This window comes from Opisthocomus hoazin, chromosome 3 (genome assembly GCF_030867145.1).
Source record: "Opisthocomus hoazin isolate bOpiHoa1 chromosome 3, bOpiHoa1.hap1, whole genome shotgun sequence".
NCBI lineage: Eukaryota > Metazoa > Chordata > Aves > Opisthocomiformes > Opisthocomidae > Opisthocomus > Opisthocomus hoazin.
Window position 1 is genome coordinate 65,584,976 of NC_134416.1, and position 23,240 is coordinate 65,608,215.

The window sequence follows — 23,240 nt, forward strand, 5'->3', positions numbered from 1 at the left end:
AACCAAGAACATTTCTCTTCCTTGGGTCCCTCAAAGTCATAACTGGGTAGGGGAAATACCATTCTTCTTCTGTTCATGCTTCTGTAACAGAAGTTAACAGAAGCAGATTTACAAGAACTATTTAAATCTGTAGCCTTAGAAGATGGAAGTAAGCAACTTAGGCACACACACAAAAATGAAAGAAACCAAAGGGATGAAATTATTAGTTTTCCCTTCCTTGAACAGTTTTAACTAATTGAGTTCTCTGAAGATTTTCCTAGCTTTCTACACTTCAGATCATAATACACATTTGGACAAGAATGTGGGCTCCCCTAACACGTCATAGTAAGACTTAGAAATATTCAGAAGACAATTTGTCAAGGTGAAAGTTAGTTCTGAATTACTCTGAAGGGTATACAGGTTAAAAAAAAAGTCAATTCGAGTATTAAATTTGATCAGTCTATGAATTAAATTATATCCGAATGTCTTAGAAATGCAGCTAACTTCAGCATATTAGAGTCCACTTCTACTCATATCTCTTTGAAATTCAACACGTCAAGAAACAGGAGTCTTAGAAACACTCCATATATTTCTTTTTCCTAAACTTTCATTGCACTGGACTGTCAAAGTCACAACTGTAAAAAGTGTCTTACCCCCAACATCGTGCAAGAAAACATATTGCAGAACCATTTACATCTTTTCCATCTGTAACTTTTAAAAGATGAAAATAACAGCTCAGAGTTTTTTTCCGAGTTATGTTAAACTAATGACTTATCTACTTCTTAACTCCTCAGAGCTATATTTTGACTTAACGTATTTAAGTTCATGGCTTATATACTTATTTTCAATTCCATTTTTAGTAAGATTTATTTAATGCAAGTAACTCAAAACTAGAACTAAGTAGGTTTAAAATACTGCCAGATTACATTAACATCACTTACCAGTTATACCACCTTTTCCTATGGTAAGGTTGTCTTCCTTGGAAGAATTCAAATCAAACATATAACATCCTAGGTAACAGTGTTTCACCATCTGATTCACATGTTCATAGAATTGGCAGTGATACAGAAGGGCTTTAAGTGCAGGTTTTCCTGTCTGAGAGAGGGCAGATTTTTCATCATGTACACAAGGACCCTGAAGACAGAAAATCCACAATCATTTCTTTAAAGGAATCTTTTACATAAAATAAACTCTCAAAAAACCGTGAAATTAAGCCTAATTCTGTGCATGTGTGTATACATAGCTGGTTTACAGGCTGTAACTAACAGATTTCAAAAATCAGCTGTAGATTTTATTAAGGCTGAGCTAAATCATAATGTTCTACAAAAACTATATTTAGCAAAATGGAACTAGCTATTTAGCTCCTCAGAAAATTGTTAACAGCCAGCAGAAAGCCATGAAAAGCTGTAACTGGCTGGTTTTAAGACAGTATATCTATCAGGAGACTCTACAATTTTAATTTCTCATTTTATTCTAGTTACAGATATCAACTAATGCAAAAGTTTCCTTTAGAAAAAAAGTACATTTATACTAAGATAAGACTAAATATCCTGAAAAGGTCATCCTATTCTAAAGTATGCTGCCATTATACTACATCTACCCATGTCAATCTACTACGATGAAAGATTTATTTAGAAAACAAGACACAAAAAGAAAGAAATTATCTTTGAAGAATGGTTTTCAGTCACTTCTTTTCAAATACTGACTTTGGGAAAAACTTTCTAGAGCAGTGGATTTATACCTGAAAAGAAAGACTTCATAGTCTTCTTTCAAATAAACAATTTGATTTGACTGCCTTTGTTACAGTATTTCTCCAGTGCTTTCTATCATAACAGAAGAAAACAAGAAGTTTTATCAAGCCACATTACCTGTCTTAGAGTGACCATAAAAATTAGAAGTGTTAATTGGCAAAAGAACACAGACTGAGAAAAATTAAAACCAATTACATTCTCTAAGGCAGTTTTAGGAGGTATCTTGCAGTATTTCAAAAAGAAACTAGTTAAAATTATGGAAAGAAAATTCCTCAGTGCTAATTAGAAACTTTCTTTGGCAGTCAGGAGAGAACAGAGGTAGATAAACTGTAAATAAAACACTATTTGTCCCCAGGAGGCTCTAGATCTCCCCCAACCCCTTCATTTACAATGAATACAAGCTTACTTTCCAAGAAAACAAAAAAAACAGATCAAGTAGAATCAGTAAAACTATTCTGAGTTACACAGTAAGTCATAACCAGAGTTTTGGATGACTACTGCTCATTCTTTTTGGTTTCTGTAATACATAAACAGACTATTTTCACTATTTGCCTTTTATGCCAATGAATGGAGAATCAGATAAGACAGTTTGCAGAAGAATGTAGCATTTCATGTAAAATGTTTACAATGAATTATAAAACAATACTCGCACACTGTCAGCATACATTCTTAGACTGTATCAACTGTGACAAATGCATACCTTGGCAATTTTGCTAAATTTAGTCAAAATTTTACTATCCAGAACTCTCTTTGGCAGTTTAAAAAGCTATGTCGGATACTTTATTGAAAAATGGGGGCCCTGAAAGAGTTACTCATCAATTACATTCATAAACTGCTCTGACTTCAGCAGTCTTCATACCACACCATATATTGTTTTAGAATGTTTTACACAGGTTGACTTTACTCATTACAAAAAATTTCCTATGCCACTCTTCAAAGTAACATAGCAAAATGAACCATTATAAAGCAGATCCACTAGATGACAGCAACACTAGACATTCTCACGAAGATACCCTACAAACTATTACGAGCCTTTCCTCTTCCAGCCCTATTTGCCTAAGGGATAAAATGACAATGTTCTGCTTCGGCTATGGTACATTATTCCTGCTATTCACCCAGATCCACTTAACAGCTCTCCTTTGAACTTGCTTGCATTACGGTCAACAGACAAACCATCTTATTCAGTGCAAGGGAAAAAAAAAAAGTAACTCTGAAATTTAGAATTCGATCCTGGTGTTATCTTACAATTCTAATTGTTGTTTGTATTTTCAACAGTTTTAATATACCAGTTACCATAAAATATTTTTTGATAATATCTTTCAGCATGAACACTTATTAAGTGATGAGCAATTTCCATTAAATTGCACTGCTTAATAAGAATCACATTGACTCAAAGCTTCTATTAATTGCACTGGAATTCATCCAGAATTCTGCAACTGGATTGAATTTTTGTCACCTCACCATAGTCATTGAAATGTTTACAAAAAGACTAAACAAGATTCAATAGAGTTTATATCAACAAGTTACAATGGCTGCCCCTTGTAAATCCTCTGCTCTTATGAATTTAAAGAATTACTACTTACATTGCTAAAATATAGGTAATAAGCAATACGACTGAAACAAGGGCCAGATTCGTAACATTACTTGAACATTATCCTTTACAATCAGATATAAGGAAAGATGAAACATGCTGTAAAATGCAGCTCTGCAAGAAATAGCAAAATTGATTTGGCGTGCAGCTGAATCATAGATAACTTTTCCTACTAAAATGAAGGAATGTCTTTCAGCACACGGTTTCAGCATACACGGTTCTCATATAGGTATGATCTCACTATACCGGAAGAAGCAAGTTGGACAGAAAGAACAGGCATCAGGGCCACAAAAATTTGAAAAATAGGGAACTGACATCCAAAGATTTTTATGTAACATGACCAGACTTGCTGAAGCTAACATGAGATGACTCAAGATCAGAAAAGTCTCCAGGGGATCTTTATCAGTTTGTATAAATATCTGACGAGAGGAAGTAAAGGGAGACAGACTCTTTTCATTGGTATCCAGTGACAGGACAAAAGGCAATGAGCAAAAACTGAAATACAGGAAATTCTATTTAAACTTAAGAAAAAACTTTTTCCCTGTGAGGGCAGTCAAACATTAGAACAGGTTGCCCAGAAAGGTTGTGAAGTCTCCATCCTTGGAGATACTCCAAACTCAACAGGACACAGCCCCCAGCAACCTGCTCTAGTTCACCCCACTTTGAGCAAGGGGTTATGTTCACAAGAAGCATTTAAATTGACTTAGGCAACAAGCTGCTTCATCTTTCTTTGGAACGGTTGTTCCTCATCACTCACATATTTCTTTCAACACATTTTATAAACATCACTTTCTCAGAATTTCTTCTTCCTTATACCCCTCAAATCACGTTGCATTCCAACTGTGGGTTAAATAAATGACTAATTTCTGTGCTACAACGTTAATGACATTATGCAAGTAAGCAAGTTTCCTAGGAGCCGAAAGATACTATATTCATGAAAAGTAACACATACACAAACATTGGTTCTTTTCTTGAGCTCGCTGGAAGTTTGAAAGAAGTTTGTCAATTCATACATTTGTCTTTCCAGCATGCTACCTTAGACATGTAATTTTTTAAGTTTATATTTTATAGGCATACTGACATAAGTTTTTATATCAAATAACGTCTCTCTGACACTATGACCTTTCTCATCAAACGTAATAGTCACTCACTTGCCAAAGACAGTCTTTCATGTCTTCTGTCGGAAGTGGAATCACAAGGAGATTTTGTAGAAGAAAGGCAGCCTGAATGACATGAAAGCATCAATATCGCAATCTAACTATCACAGTTCAAAAAACCACATCAGATTGAACAGCACAGTCTACATATTGTTTCATTGCTTTAGACGTATGTTGAGAAACAAAGAATTTTCATGTTTATGTTGCAAAAAAAGAATAAAGGACATAACCTAAACCCCCTCAAACTTCACTTATGATAGATGTCATTAGGGCATGGCACAAGAGAAGGCTGGTAAGAAAAAAAAAGACAAGGAAGAGACGGAATAGAAATCACTAGGAAACAATTTTTTTACAAAGTACTTTCATCACTGTTCCAGTACAGTCAACCCTGTCAAATACGCATTATGTAAGAAGTACTGGAAAAAAATCCCTGTGCAGGAAAACCCAGATAACTGTTTATGACCCTTCACTCTATTGTCCTCATGTATTGTATTTTAATTACTATAAAATAATTGAGACAATGTAGGGGACACATAAGGGCAGACATACATTCCATATATTTTCCTTTCTAAATACATGGCATGGCTGTTTTTCTAATTTATATTACACGTCACATGTATATGTGGGTGGACTGAAAGTGTTTTTTTCATATTTTGTCACTCTTTTGTCAGTAATTGGACTCTTATGAGACTACTAAAATGATTTGGAAATTATATAAAACAATAAAGCATACATTCTCAAAAGCATTTTGCACAAATAAATATGTAACCAGTCAAGCAACAGAGCTAGGAAGACATTAATCCACTATTTGTCACAGTTGTTCTTAGTCACTGGAAAAAAAGAAACACCTTACAACTAGACTTGATAGAAAGTTGCAAAAAAGCATGTATACAGTTTAAATACAGTATTATATAGTTCTGTGTTGTTCTACTAGAGTACAAACTTTCAGTTCTCATAAATAAGCCTCAGTCCCTAGGCAAATTAGATTACCTCATGTCTGCAAGGAAGAGACAGTTACTACAGATCAGGTGATGAGTTTGTACCAAAACGATTATAAATGGAACAAAACAACCATTCAAATCTGGGCTAATTTGTTATGCTTTAGAAACCTACTTGTTTGCCTGAGTAAGCCTTAGGAGTTTTTACACATTCACTTCTATTATTTAGATCACTTCTGCTTTTACACTAGTCTTCTGTATTTGTTGCTTCTTGAGTAATTCTAAGAAGCTAAACATTTATTTTAATTAGGTAGTATTTAACTTACAAAACAGTAGGTGTGCAGCATGAGAGAATAGTTATATAGAATAAATAATAAAAAAAAATCTTTTCTCCATAGTGAAAAACAAATTGACAATCTAAGACAGCAGAAGGACACAAGAAACATACCTCCCTGCGCACCATGCTACATTCAGATTGGTCCAGAAGGATGTTTATCACCGTTCCCCACAGCCCTCCTGAAATGTTCTGGCAACTTTCTGCTAAAGCAATACATCCTATTTCAAGAGATGTAAGAGCTGATCCTATTCCAAGTGTTGTAAATCTGACCTAGTATATACAAGCACAACACAAAGTGATAATTCTTACAGTAATTAGCAACACGTTTTTTAAATTATTGTGTCAACTGACTCTAGAGCTTAAGGGAATAATCTAAAAAGTAACAACCACTTTCCCTATATTCTCTGGCCCTATATTCATAATCACAACTTGTACATAAAAATGACAGAATTAATAAAATAGATTTTTGAATACTTAAAACCACTGAGATAGTCTTCAATATTCTTCACATTTTACCACTTAAAAATAGTTCCATTTAGCAAACTTGTATAGTTCAACAGATTCGAATCAAATACATTTGCTCTAAATTTGTAATTCGTGTAAGTGTTTCTACTTTGCAGCTAAGTAACAGCAATGTCAATGAAAACTGCCTACGAATCACGATCATGAGAGACTAATGAAAGCATGTAAGACATAAGATCTAGGGAAGGATTTCTCAGGGTAAGATTTTATGAAAACATTCTTTCTAACTTTATTCTTACTGTTATTTAGGACATAGTCAGCAACATTTTAAATAATGCAAAACAATATTAAATAAATTAATGAAACAAAAATTTTGCAAATACTTTAGGTCAAAATAAGCTAGCAACTTAACATTGCATTAACTAACCTCAGGATCTCTATCCACCCATAAAGGAACCAGCCATGCCAGACCTAGCTGAGAAGCAACTTGTTCTTCACTATTATCATAAGGCAAAGACCAAAGAGATATCCAGTCCTGATCAGAAAACAGAAAATAAATTAATAAATTATTTTACAACTTTTTCCATGCCATGCCAGTCTACCGACAGCCTGAGCTACCAATTACATACTAGAATACTTCAAATGCTGAACAAAAAGAACACACAACACTGACACTCCAGGAAAAATGTTTTGATTCTGTCTCTATAAACACGTATTTAACCTGCTGACTTCACCTACTGAATGAAATAAAATTTGTGTCATCTTCTTCATAGAATTGGGACAGCAGTGCTAAAGAGAGATTAAGTAGTTTACTTGAAATACTGGTGTGATTATTTCCATTCAAAATTTACTCCTTACAATTTATATTTTTGCTCATTATTAACATTACCCGTCTTTCTCTCATATTATACATGTGCAGAAAACTACCAAATAAGAATATGCAATTATTTCTTTGATCATTCTCTTCTTCATGCACCTGTCACATGATTAAATACAGTCACACAGACTACCACATACTACTTAGTTGCAGATTCCATGAAACCATGCTTGACTTTGCAAATTAATTTCTTTAGGTCAGGTTAAAAGAACCCCGTACCTGTAAAGTGTTCTGTTTAACCATGGCACTGCACAAACAATGCATTAAGTCCATAATGAATCATGATACCTAAAATTTTATGTATGTGGCTTCTGACTATCTCAGTCTTCTATATTTTTTTTATACAATAGATGACTGATCTTTCATTTGGAGCAGCTTATTTTGCATGGATCTTCTCAATACACACAATATTAATGTTATATAACAGTATTTTACAATCTTTGAATTTGGAGAGGGAGAGCATTAACAAACAAAATGAAACACAAAACATAGGTCAGCAAAGCAAGACAAATTAAATGATACCATAGCAAACAAACACAATATTGCAGCAATTCTAATACACCCTAAGTATGTACTCTATTTCTCATATACTCGTACAAACCTCTGTAAGTAACTTCTGTCCATTACTATGAGCTAAAGGATCTTATGTCTGACTTTACTAGGTAGAAGAAACATATTGGTTCATAATACTGTTAATGAGCAAAAAAATAACTTGCTTTAACTAGTTTTAATTTCAAGTCATTAGACCATGCATTTTAAGTTAGCTCTTTTTTTTTTAAAATCATAGTTATCCAGTGTACCTCTTGTATAATACTTCTTGCACGAAGGAAGAAGGCTAATTTTGCATTTCTCTTTCCATAAGATTTGACACTAAATCCCATGATAGTAAACAATAGCCAAGATTTAAAATCTCTTGGAGATTATAAATTATTAGCACAGCCTAGACAGTAACGCTGTTGTACACACAGATTATGATTTGTAGCCACAAAAAAATGTCACCGATCATTAAGCTACTATATATATTATTCTATGAGACTGATATAAAAAAAAAAGTCTACTCCTTCATCCGTGCATTTATGATCTAATTCTTTGGCGGCTATATTCTTCCTGCAGTGTACAGTATGTCCCCCTGCCGTTTTAATAAACTTTGTCAGCACTTAATATTTTGAAGGAGGAGTATGGAACTGAAGAAAGAGACATCTGGAATTCGGAGAAGCAGGTAAACTGCTATTTCTATTTACATATGTACTTGATCATATTGAAAGGTTTTATTCGCAATAGCCACAAGAATGGATATTAATTCTCCAAAACAATTACACTAAACTGTTGAATTTGCTTTAACTGCTTCAGAATGAAGGTAATTTTTTCTAAACTTTTAAAATTTAGCTTTCAAAATATGCACATGGACACAAAGGACAGATATAAACTTTGCTAATATCTAATGATAGCTCCTTTTATAAATGAGACAATAATTCTTTCATGTATATATATTCTTTCACATACACATAAATACACACACGTATGTGAATGAATACACACGTATATGTAAACATCTATTAGAAAGCCTGTTATCTATACAAGACTAAAGAAATAATGCTGCTGTAAATCCTTAATTTTATTCATCCTACATAAAATCCTGACTTCTCATTTTCTATAAGAAGAAAGTTATACCTCATTCTGATAGAAGGGCTGCAGAATGATTTCATTATGGTTAGAACTGAATCATCAGCTTTCTGGTATACTGTACTCTATTCTCTTCATTCATCTAACATTAGATATCAAATGAGATTCCTTTTTTTTTTAAATTTTTATTATCTGTTGCAACATAAGACATCTTCCCCCACCACATACAAGAAATCCATCATTTGACTTCAGCAGTTAAAATATAACTGTGCATAGCCCTCACATATGGCAAGCTAAGGACAACTGTAACGCACTCACCGTATCCTTGGCTTGAGCCATCATTTCATGAGATAAGTGAAGCAGGCAGAGAACTGTGCTTTTTGTAACACCTTTCCCCATGAAGGACATCGCGTTTCCTCCCCATTCAACATAAAATGATGAGATGACCTAAGAGTAGGGGCACAAGTTCGTGGTAGCTTTACCGTAAGCAGTACACAGGTAGAGTACAAACTATCCTACACACTACTAAATCATTATTTAAACTCATGAAAAGATGGAAGATTTTTAGCTGAATTTTAAGAAGTTATTTATTTATGAGTCATTCAATCATGTGATGGCTTCTTATATGGTTAAACCTCTGAAGTTCAAGGTTTTTTATTTGCTTCTTTAAAGGAAGAATGCAGTGGAGTTTAATAATAAGCGCAATATTGAATAGAAACCTGGAAGTTTCTTTTTGATGGAAACAGTTCATTTATTGTACCCAGTTTTTTATGCTATGTTTGGAATTTAAAAATATGATTTCTTTTCAAAATTCTGTGTTTTAGGAAAAGGGTCATTTATATATTTTACTGTGATCTGAATTGGAATAAATATTTCAGCTTTCCATATGAAGTTCTAATGAACAGAAATAAAGATCACTGGACCATAACGTAAAATAAACTGTCCCTGACCAAATATCTAACCATTCACACTAAAACAAAGAGCATGCTGCTTTCAACAGAACATGTCCAAAAATATTTTTTAAAAAACTGTAACCTTAAGATTTAAACTTCTAGAGGTATTTTTCTCCCCAAAGCATAGTGATTTAAATCTCTCCATTTTTTATGCTGGTCTTTCTTTCAGTGTCCCACTCTATATGAATTCCTTGCAAACCCACTTTCTCCCCTTACCTCCAAAACAAATATACACTTACTTTCATATTTAGGACAAGTAATACTGCATAATTCTTCTGCACATAGAGCTTATGTATTACCAGTTAATTTACTTCCGTAACATTTATTACGATTTTGTCCAGTAAAAATCTTTCTGTCACGTTACATCTTCTATAACCAATGCCATTTTTAGTCTAGATTTCAAACTGCACAACTCATCTAATCAAATAGCTCTAAAATATTTATTTCTACTAAAGAAATCTTGGCAAGTTAAAAAGACTTCTTCCCCCTAAAAGTCTACATCTTCTTTTCATCATAAATATGATCATCTTCTGTATAAACTTTCCTGACACTTCTCTGGCTGCTAGTCACATCATTCATAATCACTAATGAATTAAAACTACTTTAAGACTTTTTCAAGCCTCTATCAATGCAACAAATAGATTTTAGTATCTGAAACTAAAAAGAAAACTTCTAAACATACCTATCTTACTGAATACTTGTAAAACAATCAAGAAGCCAGATCTATGCTTTTTGTGCAGTTTTAAGACGACTGGAGTTTTCAAAAGATGTAATTCCAGGAGCAAAAACTAATTGCCTACCACATCAATGGACTTAGCAAACAAATAGCACTGAAAACAAGAATGAAATTTTGGTTTCCCAACAACTGCAGCATCTTGAATTAACTCTTTTCTGCTTTCCCAGTGTTAATAAACTGCCTAATGAGTTACTGCTCGCCCAGAGTGTCTTTCACATATGGATTTTGCCTGTGGGAGAATATCTTGGATTTTTCCTCTTAGATTTTCAGTTTTTAAAAAAAAAAACACCACAAAACTCACATCTGTTTTTCTTCTTTCTTAAATTACAGTCACTTCATACTACCTCTTAGATAGGGGATGAAGGCACACACAATACAAGCTAACATCTTAAGTACAGATACAAATCACTCAATCTAGTCTCCATATTTTTGCTCTTCACTTAGCAGAAGAAAAACATCTTTCCCACACCTATTCCTAGTGATGATATTCACTAAAAGTTCATCCTAAAATTATAGCGTCGTTAGTTACACGGTTCTTTACAAGCATTCAAACCAAAAGCTAAGTTATGACATAAGCTACTCACCTCAAGAAGACCTGTTAAATATTTCTTACAAATTGTGACAGGTTCAACTGCAGCAGAGTAGGTACTCCAGCCTGGAAGTGCAGTAACATGAACCATTCCTCGTAATGTTCTCTCCAGTGAAGGAAGTCCGTAAAAATGCGGTGCATCTGTTAGCCTTAAGCACTGTAGCAGCTGCAGAGCCAGCTCAGTTCTCAAAGACCCAGCAAGTTCTAAGCCCTCTCTGGTTTAATTGTAAAAAAACAAACAAAAAAAATTAACTGTCAACATGAAGCTATTACAATGAATCATTTTACAAGAGACCAGTGCCTCATTCTTCTTACTGTTAGTCTATGAGTCTCAGCATCTTGATTAGTTACTTACTATTGCCTTATGCACAGAATAACATGGAATTAAGTTTGACATTTCTAGCTTTACCCAGGTTCTGAAAGCATAATATTGCATCTGATTATAACAGAGCTGCTTAACCAAAACAGGACAAATTAGATATAGCTAATTATTAAGGAGCATGTTGGGATGCCCCCTCCCTGGAAGTGTTCAAGGCCAGGTTTGATGGAGCTCTGAACAACCCAGTCTAGTGGAAGATGTCCCTGCTCACGGCAGGGGGGCTGGAAGCAGATGATCTTTAAGGTCCCTTCCAACCCTTACCATTCTAGGATTCTATGTTAAATAAAGAGTGAGAGATTCAAGATGATGGATAACATAACAAGAAGAGTTGCAAAGCATAGTAGCTACGCTTAAATTTGTTCTGGTTCAAGAGACAACTTTAAAAATATTTCCTGCAAAACACCATCAATTTAGAATTCAGGTAGACAGAAAACACAGGATCATGAGATATAACTAGCAGGGATTTCCATAATCCTCCTTTATCCAGCTGTCAAAATTTTTTAGAAAAGGAATACTGTGCGGGAAGAATGAAGAAAGTAACATTTTGTAAGTATCATTACAGTTATATTGTAGCACTTAAACAAATATTACCTTAGCTGCAATTTTAGTATCTCTTAGAATACACTTGGAGAGGGAGATTTAGTGTGGGAAGATGCTATTTTAGAAACTTGGAGAAAAAAAGACTAACAGAAATTATTTTCTGTGTGTGTTTCATTGACAGAAAAAGGTTGGAACTTCATGCTAGCAGTAGCTGTCCTAAACAACCACTAATGTGCACTGATACACTGTATTAGGCCAAAATGGAGTTCAGTGAAAATAAACATCTGTTGATATTTCAAATATTTCAATGTTTTACTTTGCTATAAATAAATGCTACAAAATCAACCAAGTTATCATCCGCTTGTACAAATTTCCAGCAGTGAAAAAGAAATAGCTATCAGTTTATCATTTGCTGAAAATGTGACCACGAGTACATACTCTTGCAAGTTTCCCAGTTAATTTCCTAATTTTACTGTGAAAAGGCCTATCTTATGTTCATCTTCACTTCAAGAGTTACATTCCATTTTTACAGTGTAAAATAATTGAGTCATGATGTAATTCTATCCAAATTCTGATCGAGATACAGCAGCATTAGGTATTATGATCCTGTCAGAATTACACAGGCAGGTCCGTTTACACTTTACCTGTCAGTCACTGACACGGAACAAAGTAACAAAGTGTTAAAAAGACGACTGAGCTCTTTATCCAGTTGCTGCCTGACACCAGTCTGTATTTCATCTATTTCATCTTGCACTTGAGATTCTGGTCGCACCAGGAGGCCCAAAAGGGATTTAGGCTTCTGAAAGAAAAGAATAAAAATACAGTCCCATAATGCATTGTTTAAATCCTATTTTAATGCCCACACTAAAGTCATTTTTCTGTTGAGAGCTTGCTAGTCACATACATAATGAATCACACAAATTCCATGATCATTTACTAAGAAGTATTTCTGTAAAAAGCACAGTAAAAAATTCCTGTAATTACCAATTACTTTAATGTACTAAACATCATAGAGGAATCTACTGTGAGAATCTTTTAAAATCTCCTGGCATTCTTTAAAATTTCCTGGCATTAAGCCTTAATACAGTGTGTCTTGAAGCGTGAAAGAAAAAAGTCAGTTACACAGAGCAATAACCTGCAATAAAAAAAAAATAGATCATAAAACCCAGAAAACACATAGTAGAAATATTAGATCAAGATGTATCTTGAAATACAATACCTTCAGTTTCCTGAAAGACTTAAAGTTATTTGACATAAAGATTTTATATTAATATATTGAATAGGCCATACTTACAAGATTTTATAGGATTCTCAGCCATATAAACTGATATACCTGAATTCTATAAGTAATTGAAATGAAGTCTACTAAATGTTCAGATAGTATTTTAAAATGGCAAAATGCAAGTGCATGCAGACTGTATTTAACATACAGTATCACTTGTAAGACCATGAATAATCTTGCACACGGGCAGTATGGGTTTGCTTTGTGAAGAACAGTACTTTGCAAACTTCTAAAGCTGCAGCCATCACTTCTATCTTTGGCATGTAACTATTGCTTTTATACAGCAAGACTGAATTAATATATTTTGAAAAATATAATAAAAATTGCTTTATACTGCTTTATGATGTTCATTTCCTATTTGTTTTTATACTTTCTGATTTTAGACATCTTAAATGAACAGTATTGGATAGACCTGATCCCTCAAACAGAAAGCACAGGAGTATAGAAAAACTGAAAAGAAAAAAAATTACATTCTTTCAATATTATATATGCATTTTAACTACACAAACTGAACTGTATGCTCATACACCACCTTTCCCATGCTTAGAAAAACATTTTACTTAGACATATTATAATCATTTAAAATCAAAACTGAAGTGACAGGCACACTGAAAGCAAAAACTTCTGTCCTAACTTTCAATTCTTGTTCTTAATGCGAGACAGATAACGTTCATTTATATCTCTCTGTCAAACAGAAGTTTCCAACACACCTATATGGAACCTCATCCTTTAAGTTATCTATATAACACATACACAGTTATGTAGCTAAGCATACCTTATATAGCTGTACATGTATGCACACACGTATGTATGTATACATAGTTAACAAACCATGTAAGTATATATAGTTATATGTACATACAGAGCTCTGCATAGCTAACTATAGTTATACGGCTCTATACAACCACATTGCCATAGCTAACTACACCAGAGCAAGGCACACACAGGTAGATGTCATTTGCTTTTGGCAAATACAATATTTTAGTTTACAGAAACAATTCACATAACAAGTAAAGGACAGAAGAGAATTTACTCTTGTTCAACATTAACTTCTCCAAACACTAAAACGGTAGGATTAACCACAAAGTAGCAGACATTAACACCACAAGATCTGCTGTTTCTTGCTTTTGTTGAGAGCAGCTGCTTCGCTTGAGGAATTCACCAGAAACAAACCAGCCAACCAGTTCACAGTTACATAACATCTTACAGTCTATAGCTAACTTCTTAGGTATATTCTTACATTTTTAAGCAATGATTTCAAGATCCACTTGAGATGATCTGACTCCAAACTTGATCTCTGTTCTCTAAGCAATTTGTTTAAAAATCTTAACACATCTACTAAAAGCTTCTCATCTTCTGCAGAAGCTGGAAGCACTTGCAGAAACCTGCAATGCAAACAAAAATATTTACTTTCATACTTCTAGCACATTAAAAGAGAGTTTAAGATCACAGCCAATAGAACTGAAGTCACCTGCAAACATGGAATTATATATAGTAAATATATTACATATATTTACATATACTGAATATGGAATTATATTGTGCTATAGATATGATATTCTAAATTATATATTTAAATATTTTTACATAAATATTGACTATATAATTACACTTCTATACTATTATACATTTATTATGTATCATTACAATATAAAATTGTTATGTATGTTTTAAAAGTATATTTACATACAGTAAACATGGAATTGCATGTAAAAGGCAGAAATCTGAACACGGCCACAAACAGGAAAGAAAAAAGGCAATTAGCTTTAAATACAAGCAATTAATAATAATAGCAAATTCCACCTATGCATTTAGAATAATACTTATTTTAAATACAGCATTCTTCCTTTTGCCAGTTTTGTGTATGTAAATTACGCTATCACGTAATCTTTGAAGTTGGAAAGGACCTCTGGAGGTCACCTGGACCAATCCCCCTGCTCATGCAGGGACACCTGGAGACAGTTGCTCAGGACCATGTCCAGGTGGCTTTTGAATTATGTCCAAATATGGAGATGCCACAACCTCCTGAGGCAAGCTGTGCCACTGCATGGTCACCTTCACAATAAAGAATTGTATCCTGATGTTCAGAGTGAACCTCCTGTGTTTTAGTGTGTATCCATTGCCTCTGGTCCTGTCACTGGGCAACACTGGAAAGAGTCTGGCTCCATCTTCTTTATACTGTCCCTTCAGGTACTTGTACACATTGATAAGATCCACCCTCTGAGACTTCTCTTCTCCAGGCTAAACAGTCTCAGCTCTCTCAGTCCTTCCTCAAGCAGAAGATGCTCTGGTCCCTCAATCACCTTTGTGGCCTTTCATTGAACTCTCTCTAGTACGTGCATATCTCTCCTCAACTGGGGAGCCCAGAAGTGGACACAGCACTCCAGGTGTGGCCTCACCAGTGCTGAGTAGAGGGGAAGGATCACCTCCCTTGACCTGCTGGCAACACTCCTCCTAATGCAGTCCAGGATACCATTAGATGACTTTGCTGCAAAGGCACGTTGCTGACCCATGTTCAGCTTGGTGTCTACCAGGATTCCAGGTCCAGTTCTGGAAAGCGGCTTTCCAGCTTGGTGAACCCCAGCATATACTGGTGCCTGGGGCTGATCCTCCCCAGGTGCAGGATTTTGCACTTCCCCTTGCTGAACTTCATGAGGTTCCTGTCAGCTCATTTCTCCAGCCTGCTGAGGTCCCACTGGATGGCAGCACAACTCTCTGGAGTGTCAGCCACTTCTCCCAGTTTTGTAACATAAGCAAAATTGCTGAGGATGCATTCTGCTCCATGATCCCAACCATTAATGAAGATGTTGAACACGACTGGACTTAGTTTTGACCCCTGGGGCACACTGCAAGTTACTGCCTTCCAACTAGACTTCATAGCACTGATCACCACTCTCTGGGCCTGGCGATTCAGCCAGCTTACCATCCATCTCACTGTCTACTCATCCAGCTCATGCCTTTTTAGCTTCTCTACATGGATCTTATGAGAGGCAGTGTCAAAAAGCCTTTCTGAAGTCAAAGTACACAATATCCACTGCTCTACCCTCATCTACCAAGCCAGTCATTTCATTGTAGAAGGGTATCAGCAGGCTGATCAAGCACGACTTCCCCTCAGTGGATCCATACAGACTACTCCTGATGACCTTCTTGTCATTCATGTGCATGGAAATGGTTTCCAGGAATGGCTGCTCCATCACCTTCCAAGGCACTGAGGTGAGGCTGTAAGTTCCCTGGGTCCTCCTTCCTGCCTTCTTCAAGATAGCAGCAATATTTAATTTCCTCCCATTCTCAGGCACCACTCCCAGTCACCTTGACTGATCAAAGCGGACATGAAATTATACCAGTGAGGATACACTCATTAGTGCATTTCGCCAGGGCCCATGGATTTATGTATGCCCAGTTTGCTTATGTATTCCCTAAACTCATTCTCTTCCACAAATGATACATCTTACTTGCTCCAGACTTTCCCCCTGGTCTCTGGGACCTGGGATTCCTGAAGGCTGGCCTTGCTACTAAAGACTGAGGCGAAGAAGGCCTTTTCCTTGTGCTGTGTCACTGGGACACCTGCCCCATTCAGCAGCAAGCTCACTTTTTCCCTAGCCTTCCTTTTGTCACCTATGTACTTATAGAAGCCCTTCTTGTTGCCTTTGACATCCCTCACCAGATTCAATTCTAAGTGGGCTTTCAGCTTTCCTAACTGCACCTCTGCACAGTCAGGCAATGCCTCTGTATTCTTCCCAAGTTACCTGTCCATACTTCCACCCTCTGTAGACTTCCGTTTTATCTTTGTTTTGCCAGGAGCTCCTTGTTCATTCATGGAGTCCTCCTGGCATTTTTGCGTGAATTCCTGCTCAATGGCATGGACCGCTCTTGACCTTGCAGGCAGAAATCACTGAATATTAACCAGCTTTCTTGAGTCTCTCTTCTCTCCAGGGCCTGATCCCATCAGACACTAACAATAAGATTTAAAGAGGCTAAAGTCTGTTCTCCTGAAATCCAGTGCTGTGACCTTGTTTTTTGCCCTCCTCCCTCCTCTCAAGATCATAAACTCTACCACCTCGTGGTCACTACAGCCAAAACTGCCTTAGACCTTCACATTCCCCAACAAGCCCTTGCTTGTTTGTGAGCATCAAGTCCAGCTGAGCACCTCTGCTAGTTGGCTCCTCTGTCACCTGGATCAGGAAGTCATCACTGATGCTCTCCAGGAACCTCCTGGATTGCTTATGCTCTGCTGTGTTGTCCCTCCAGCAGAGGGGGAACAACATACAAACATACCAGAATCAGAGGTGCACAGACAATTCCATAAATTTGAAAATATGAAAACTAGGAAATCTACAATGTAAGCATTATAATCTTTAATGGATTTCTGTAGTCAGTATGCTTACCTGTTTATTGCTTTTTGCCAAACAAAGCTCGTCAAAGTGGTTCCACAAGACCCAGAACTGCATTTTAATGTAAGTCTGTCATTCAGAACATAAAAACTAAGCCTAGTGAGAGCTGCTCTAACATCCCTGTGGGATACTGCCTGAACGATTGAATTAAGACAATCCTGCAGTCCATAGTTAGTGTGAGTTATTCTGAGTATAAGAACGTCTTCTGAGGATAGTTTCAGCGAGTCTAAAAACCTGAAAAGGCGTAAGAGAAATTTTATTAACAGCCAGCTTTACAGACTATTCCAGTGAGTTTTGACTCCTTCACTTCCTGGTTCAAATGAAAAGACAAAACTTAAATTGACTTAAAAATTTATTTTTGTTAACCAGTCATATCTCCTCCTTCCCCCTCCTCCACCTCCTCCAGAAAACAACCAAAACCCAACAACAATAACACACAACCCCACCACATAGAAACCCTGAGCTGTTCGGGTTCTTTGGGAAAATGGCACCTCTCAAAAAGTTACTTGGGAGGTGCTATTCACGCTGTTTGTAATGAACTTTTCCTCCACGCTACTGTAGATGTTGGCCACTTGGAACTATATTATTTTCCTGTTTTCTTTTTAAGAGATTGCTTTTGTTTTACCAGAGGGAACTAAAGTGAAAATGATTTATCATGTCAACAACTGCAAAGTTTCCGATGGCTCAGAACCACTCTGTTAACTAATAAAACTTGTAGGACCCCTTAAAGGACACAAGCAATAACTGAAAAATTGTTGAGATGAACAGACATATAGATACAAGCATTTCAGTCCTTTTAAACCAAGAATCTTCTAAGATGTTGAGTTCTGTATACAAAACAGTCTCAAGGAGAGAAACTATGCTTAATCAAGAGCTAACCACACGACATAAAAGAGAATTTTCTTCTTTATCTACCATAATTCTTAGTATTACGATTAAAAAGAATAATTATTTAAAATTTAAATCCCCAAGGAAAGGAGGAGAAGACAAAAAGTCAGTCATGCACCTGCAAATGGGAAAAAAGGCAGCTCCCTAAAAAACCCACTACTACTACAAGAAACACAGGCACAGAGCCAATTTTAAATTGTTTGAAATGAGTCTGACCATCAACAGAAGTTGGATCAAGCTCTAGACTTCATGTATAAATGCAATTTAGGTAAAACACTAGCTGCGACAGTGTATCTACAGCATTCTTGGGATGTGATCATTTACTTTTAAAAAGACAGCATTCTCAAACCAGTCAAAACTTGAACTACTATTTGAAGTTGAAAACCTATTTAAAATTTGATGGAAAGCTTATTTAATTGAAATATATTGGGATTTAAAACCAAGATAAAATGGCTCACATTTCTGCTTCCTTCTCATACTTTATCAGTTGCAATAGGTTTTCAATCCCATGGTACCATGACAGATTCCAAGCCATTTTAAGCATATCTGACACAGGTTTCGCAGTCAAGCACTCAGAAGACAACGGCACCACAACAGTATTAGGGCTAACTACATGATGAGCAGTGATCCTGACTGGGAGATGATACCTTAAAAAAAAGAAAAAAAGTGTTTGGTTTGTTTGGTTTTTTTTGAAATTAAATGCTCTATTAGATCCAGCTTTTAAATTTGCAAATCATGTTTTTGAAACTCTTTTTCTGAAAATAAAGACTTGGAGAAAGAACTCCATGTTTAAAAATGCAGACAACTTTGAATTTGACATCAAAAGTTTCCCTTCATTCTCCCACCTCCACACTTCAGCAAGGACAGCAAATGGAAATAAGCAAAGTTAACTGTAAAAAAACAAACAAAACAAAACAAAACAGAAAACAAACCACCCACACACACCTTCTAACAACAGCAATGGGTAAACTGAAGGCAGGAAGGCCATCATTAACAGTTATGCCATCAGCCCTGCAAGAGATTAAGTTATAGTTATTATTCTTTTAAGCTTCGATTTTCTACTAATGCTACACTTACAATTTCTTTAGTATTCATATATAGCTGTATTTTTTTCTCCAGCTAGCTCTTTATAACTCACTGACAAATAATTTGTATCAATATGCATTTCTTCATGATTATGGAATATTAAGATAGTTTTTAGATCACACACATACAGAATATTTGTTCCAGATGTACTGCACATAAAAATGAAATTAAAGATATCATATCAAAGCACATGCTTGTTTCCTTTATTCTATTAGACAAAAAATCTGTATTCGAATTCTTTTTCATATAGCTGTGAGAATTCTAAAAGCATATTTTTTCTGAAGTATATGCAAATTTCAAATAATAAAATATCCTAAACTGAGGTCTGTTGTTTCAAGGACAATTGCTACTCTTAAAAGCCAAAGTAAATAGGAGAATTCAAATTAAGTTTAAAAAAACAGGTCCACAGCTAACTATTTGATTTGTCTAGTTTCCATTTATGGAAAAGATGAAATACAGACCAATGAGAGTACTTTAATTTTCAAAGAACCCTGAAAATTAACACTGAGGCACAAAACATTTACATTGCAAAAATATGCCATGTAGACCTAGAAAGCATGCAATCCAAATATTGAAATAATTTGTCTGGCCTAAAAATATGCAGTTTTGGATATATAAAATTTTGGGGCATAGTTTGTTTGGAGATACCTATAGAAATTCTGACTAGAGAATACATCATTAAATAACTTTTTTCATACCATTTTTCTGTTCTTGCTACTTCATCGAACAACAGAAGACAAAGCAATACTGTAGTTTCAGTTAAAACAGCATGATCATTTTGGAATATCAGGGAAACTGAAGAAAATAAAGACATTTAAAAATGTGTTAGGAAAAGATTGACATTTAATAATACATCGAAAGACACTAGTTAAAAACAACTGATTTCCACAGTCATTTTACCAACATCTTCAACAGATGCCATGACATGGGTAACACTAGCATACAACGAAGTATCTTCTTTTAAATATTACGGACTCTGAAGTGATCAAAGGTTCTTAAGGCTACTGGTTAAACATCTAACCATATTTCACACGTTTTCTTCCCACGCATGTATTAAAGTCAAAATTCAATCATTACCTCTGAATAGCAAAAGCAGTAAAGATGATTGCTGTGCTAGGGACAGACGAACAACTGGATCAGCATACACAAGTTTGCGTAAGAGTGTTAGACCCGGTAACACAATGGATTCCATAAGCTGCAGAAACAGAGGGGAAAAAACTAAGTAAAGATAACAATTAGGATAATCTATTATGCTATGAAGCAATACATTCCATCATCTATAGTAGAGAAAACTAGACCTTTCTTAGACAAGCACACTCCACTCAGACGATAACTGCATATTCATTAAAAAATATTTGTTCACTTCTAGTTTTATGTTATTAGGAACTGATGGTCACTGAAGTTCAACAAAGCTGAGCGCAAGGTCCTGCACATTGTTCAGGGCAATCCCAAGCAGATATACAGGCTAGGCTGAGAATGGATTGAGAGCAGCCCTAAGGAGAAGGGCTTGGGGGTGTTGGTTGATGAGAAGCTCCACATGATTCGACAACATGCACTTGCAGCCCAGAAGGTCAACCGTATCCTGGGCTGCATCAAAAGAAGTGTGGCCAGCATGTCAAGGGAGGTGATTCTGCCCCTCTGCTCTGTGAGACCCCACCGGGAGTCCTGTGTCCAGCTCTGGAGCCATCAGCACAGGAAAGACATGGACCTGTTGGAATGGGTGAAGAGCAGGGCCACAGATATGATCAGCTGGCTGGAACAACTCTCAGGCCGAGAGAGTTGGGTTTGTTCAGCCTGGAGAAGAGAAGGCTCCGGGGAGGCCTTAGAGCAGCCTTCTAGTACCTGAAGCAGGCCTACAAGAAAGCTGGAGAGGAACTTTTTGCAAGGGAGTGTAGTGATAGGACAAGGGGTAATGGCTTCAAACTGAAGGAGGATACATTTAGTTTAGATATAAGAAAGACATTCTTTACTATGAGGTGGTGAGGCAGGTTGGAACGGGTTGCCTAGAGAAGTTGTGGATGCCCTCTCCTGGGAAGTGTTCAAGGCCAGGTTGGATGGGGCTTTGAGCAATGTGGTCTAGTGGAAGGTTCCAACCCCCCATGGCAGGGGGGCTGGAACTGGATGATCTTTAAGATCCCTTCCAACCCAAACCATTCTATGATTTTATTGGTCTCTGGCGTCACAACAGAATTATAACGTTTGCTTCAAAAATATCTATTCTTAAGAAGCATATACATGAGCTGAAGGATTTCAAAAAATCCCCAAATATTTACAACCATCTAAGCTTACTCATTTTTTTTTAAAATGCAAATAGCTTATCGTATTACATTTCCTTTTGGGATCCCAGTCTTTCAGATCAGGAAACTTAAGAAGGGAAAGCAGCTTGCTAAAAGTTAAAGTACCAGTGAATGGCTAAAAATATGACCATAGCCACTGCTCCTAAGAATGAGAAGACACCACGTTTTTCATAGTACCATTACTTTGTTTGTCTGAGGTTCTGCCCTTAAATTTTGTTTTGTAAACTGAATCACCAAATATAGCTTAGTTTAATATTGAATAAACAAAAGCCCTGCTTATTTAGTATGGAAAGAGTCTCTGCAAAGCTATATATAAAGCCATAATTAAAAGGTGCTTTCTCCATCTACTGCATCTTTTATCCTTTTCTTGGTAGCCACTTTTCTAAGAACATGCAAGGCTTTTTTATTTGTTTTTATTTTCTATTGATTTTAGGACAAAACAAAAAAATAATTTGAGAGGAAAGCCAGAATCTGGGCTAGATTTCCTCAGGGTAGTGTCCTAATGACTTATTTAATCAAACCTACATAGTCTTTCTTTGACCTAATGAAACTAGCACTACTTTGCGTTTAGACTAAGCTATATCAAACAAGAGGTAAGCAGTGCTCCTACTTTATTTATTGTCTGTTCTAGTGGATAACTCATTTTCTTAGGTACTAGTTTGAACCATCAGAGGTTGAGGGAGCTAAGCATGGAACCCTTACTGACTGTGTTCAAGAGACAGGAGTAAGACTGCTTAGTTATTTTGCAGAGGAAGCATCTTAAAATTATTTCACAGAGCATAGCGTTTAGCATCCGAAACTTCTACCAACACAAAACAAACCGACAAACAAATTTCTGAATGCTAGCACTTGAATTAGAATTTCATACACAGCTGTCAGCTTACGCTCTCCTGCTGACTTGATGTAAACCATTTGTTGTTCAACATGTGCCATTTCAGATTTCTTCTCTAAAATACTCTGCAACTTTCATCATGTAAAGTTTGACATCCTGTTTAGTATAAAGATCCTACATTCCACAAGCCATATATGCATGCAATGCATAGGTGTCACAGTCCCTAGAGAGTTGTTGCCTGTGCCCTTCCTGGATTAAAGTTTATAAAAGGCTAAAAACATTACTTCAAAGTTTATCCTAGACTGTTACCTGGCTATAAAGGACCTGCTTAAAGCAATATATTTCCCATGCTTGTACTTCTGTATTAAAGTTATTATACTAAAATCTACCCACTACCCAAAACATGAGTTGAATTATTCTGTATGTCTAAAGAAGGCAATTAAAAAAAATGACATTAAAAAAACTCACAGTAAAAAACCCAAAAGAACACAGTATTTCAATTTCTCCAGTTGGGTTTCAGTGGTTCACAAAAGTACTCATACTCAAGCTATC

The 23,240-nt window shown here is 35.8% G+C and overlaps 1 protein-coding gene across 5 annotated transcripts in view; it reads right to left on the reverse strand.

Annotated features, from left to right (window-relative positions):
- The window catches only part of RTTN (rotatin), a 100,503-nt gene that overhangs the window by 35,315 nt on the left and 41,948 nt on the right, over positions 1–23,240 (reverse strand). For 4 of the 5 annotated variants that reach the window (XM_075416545.1, XM_075416544.1, XM_075416547.1 and 1 more), the window contains 13 exons: positions 20,637–20,754; positions 20,258–20,354; positions 19,419–19,484; positions 18,932–19,120; positions 17,580–17,819; positions 14,435–14,579; positions 12,557–12,711; positions 10,989–11,208; positions 9,034–9,162; positions 6,643–6,750; positions 5,865–6,023; positions 4,473–4,544; positions 921–1,113 (listed from right to left, as the gene is read on the reverse strand). In XM_075416545.1, coding sequence (XP_075272660.1) covers positions 921–1,113; positions 4,473–4,544; positions 5,865–6,023; positions 6,643–6,750; positions 9,034–9,162; positions 10,989–11,208; positions 12,557–12,711; positions 14,435–14,579; positions 17,580–17,819; positions 18,932–19,120; positions 19,419–19,484; positions 20,258–20,354; positions 20,637–20,754 — 1,891 coding nt within the window. The remainder of the gene's footprint in view (positions 1–920; positions 1,114–4,472; positions 4,545–5,864; positions 6,024–6,642; positions 6,751–9,033; positions 9,163–10,988; positions 11,209–12,556; positions 12,712–14,434; positions 14,580–17,579; positions 17,820–18,931; positions 19,121–19,418; positions 19,485–20,257; positions 20,355–20,636; positions 20,755–23,240) is intronic. The other variant, XM_075416546.1, reaches the window with a different exon arrangement.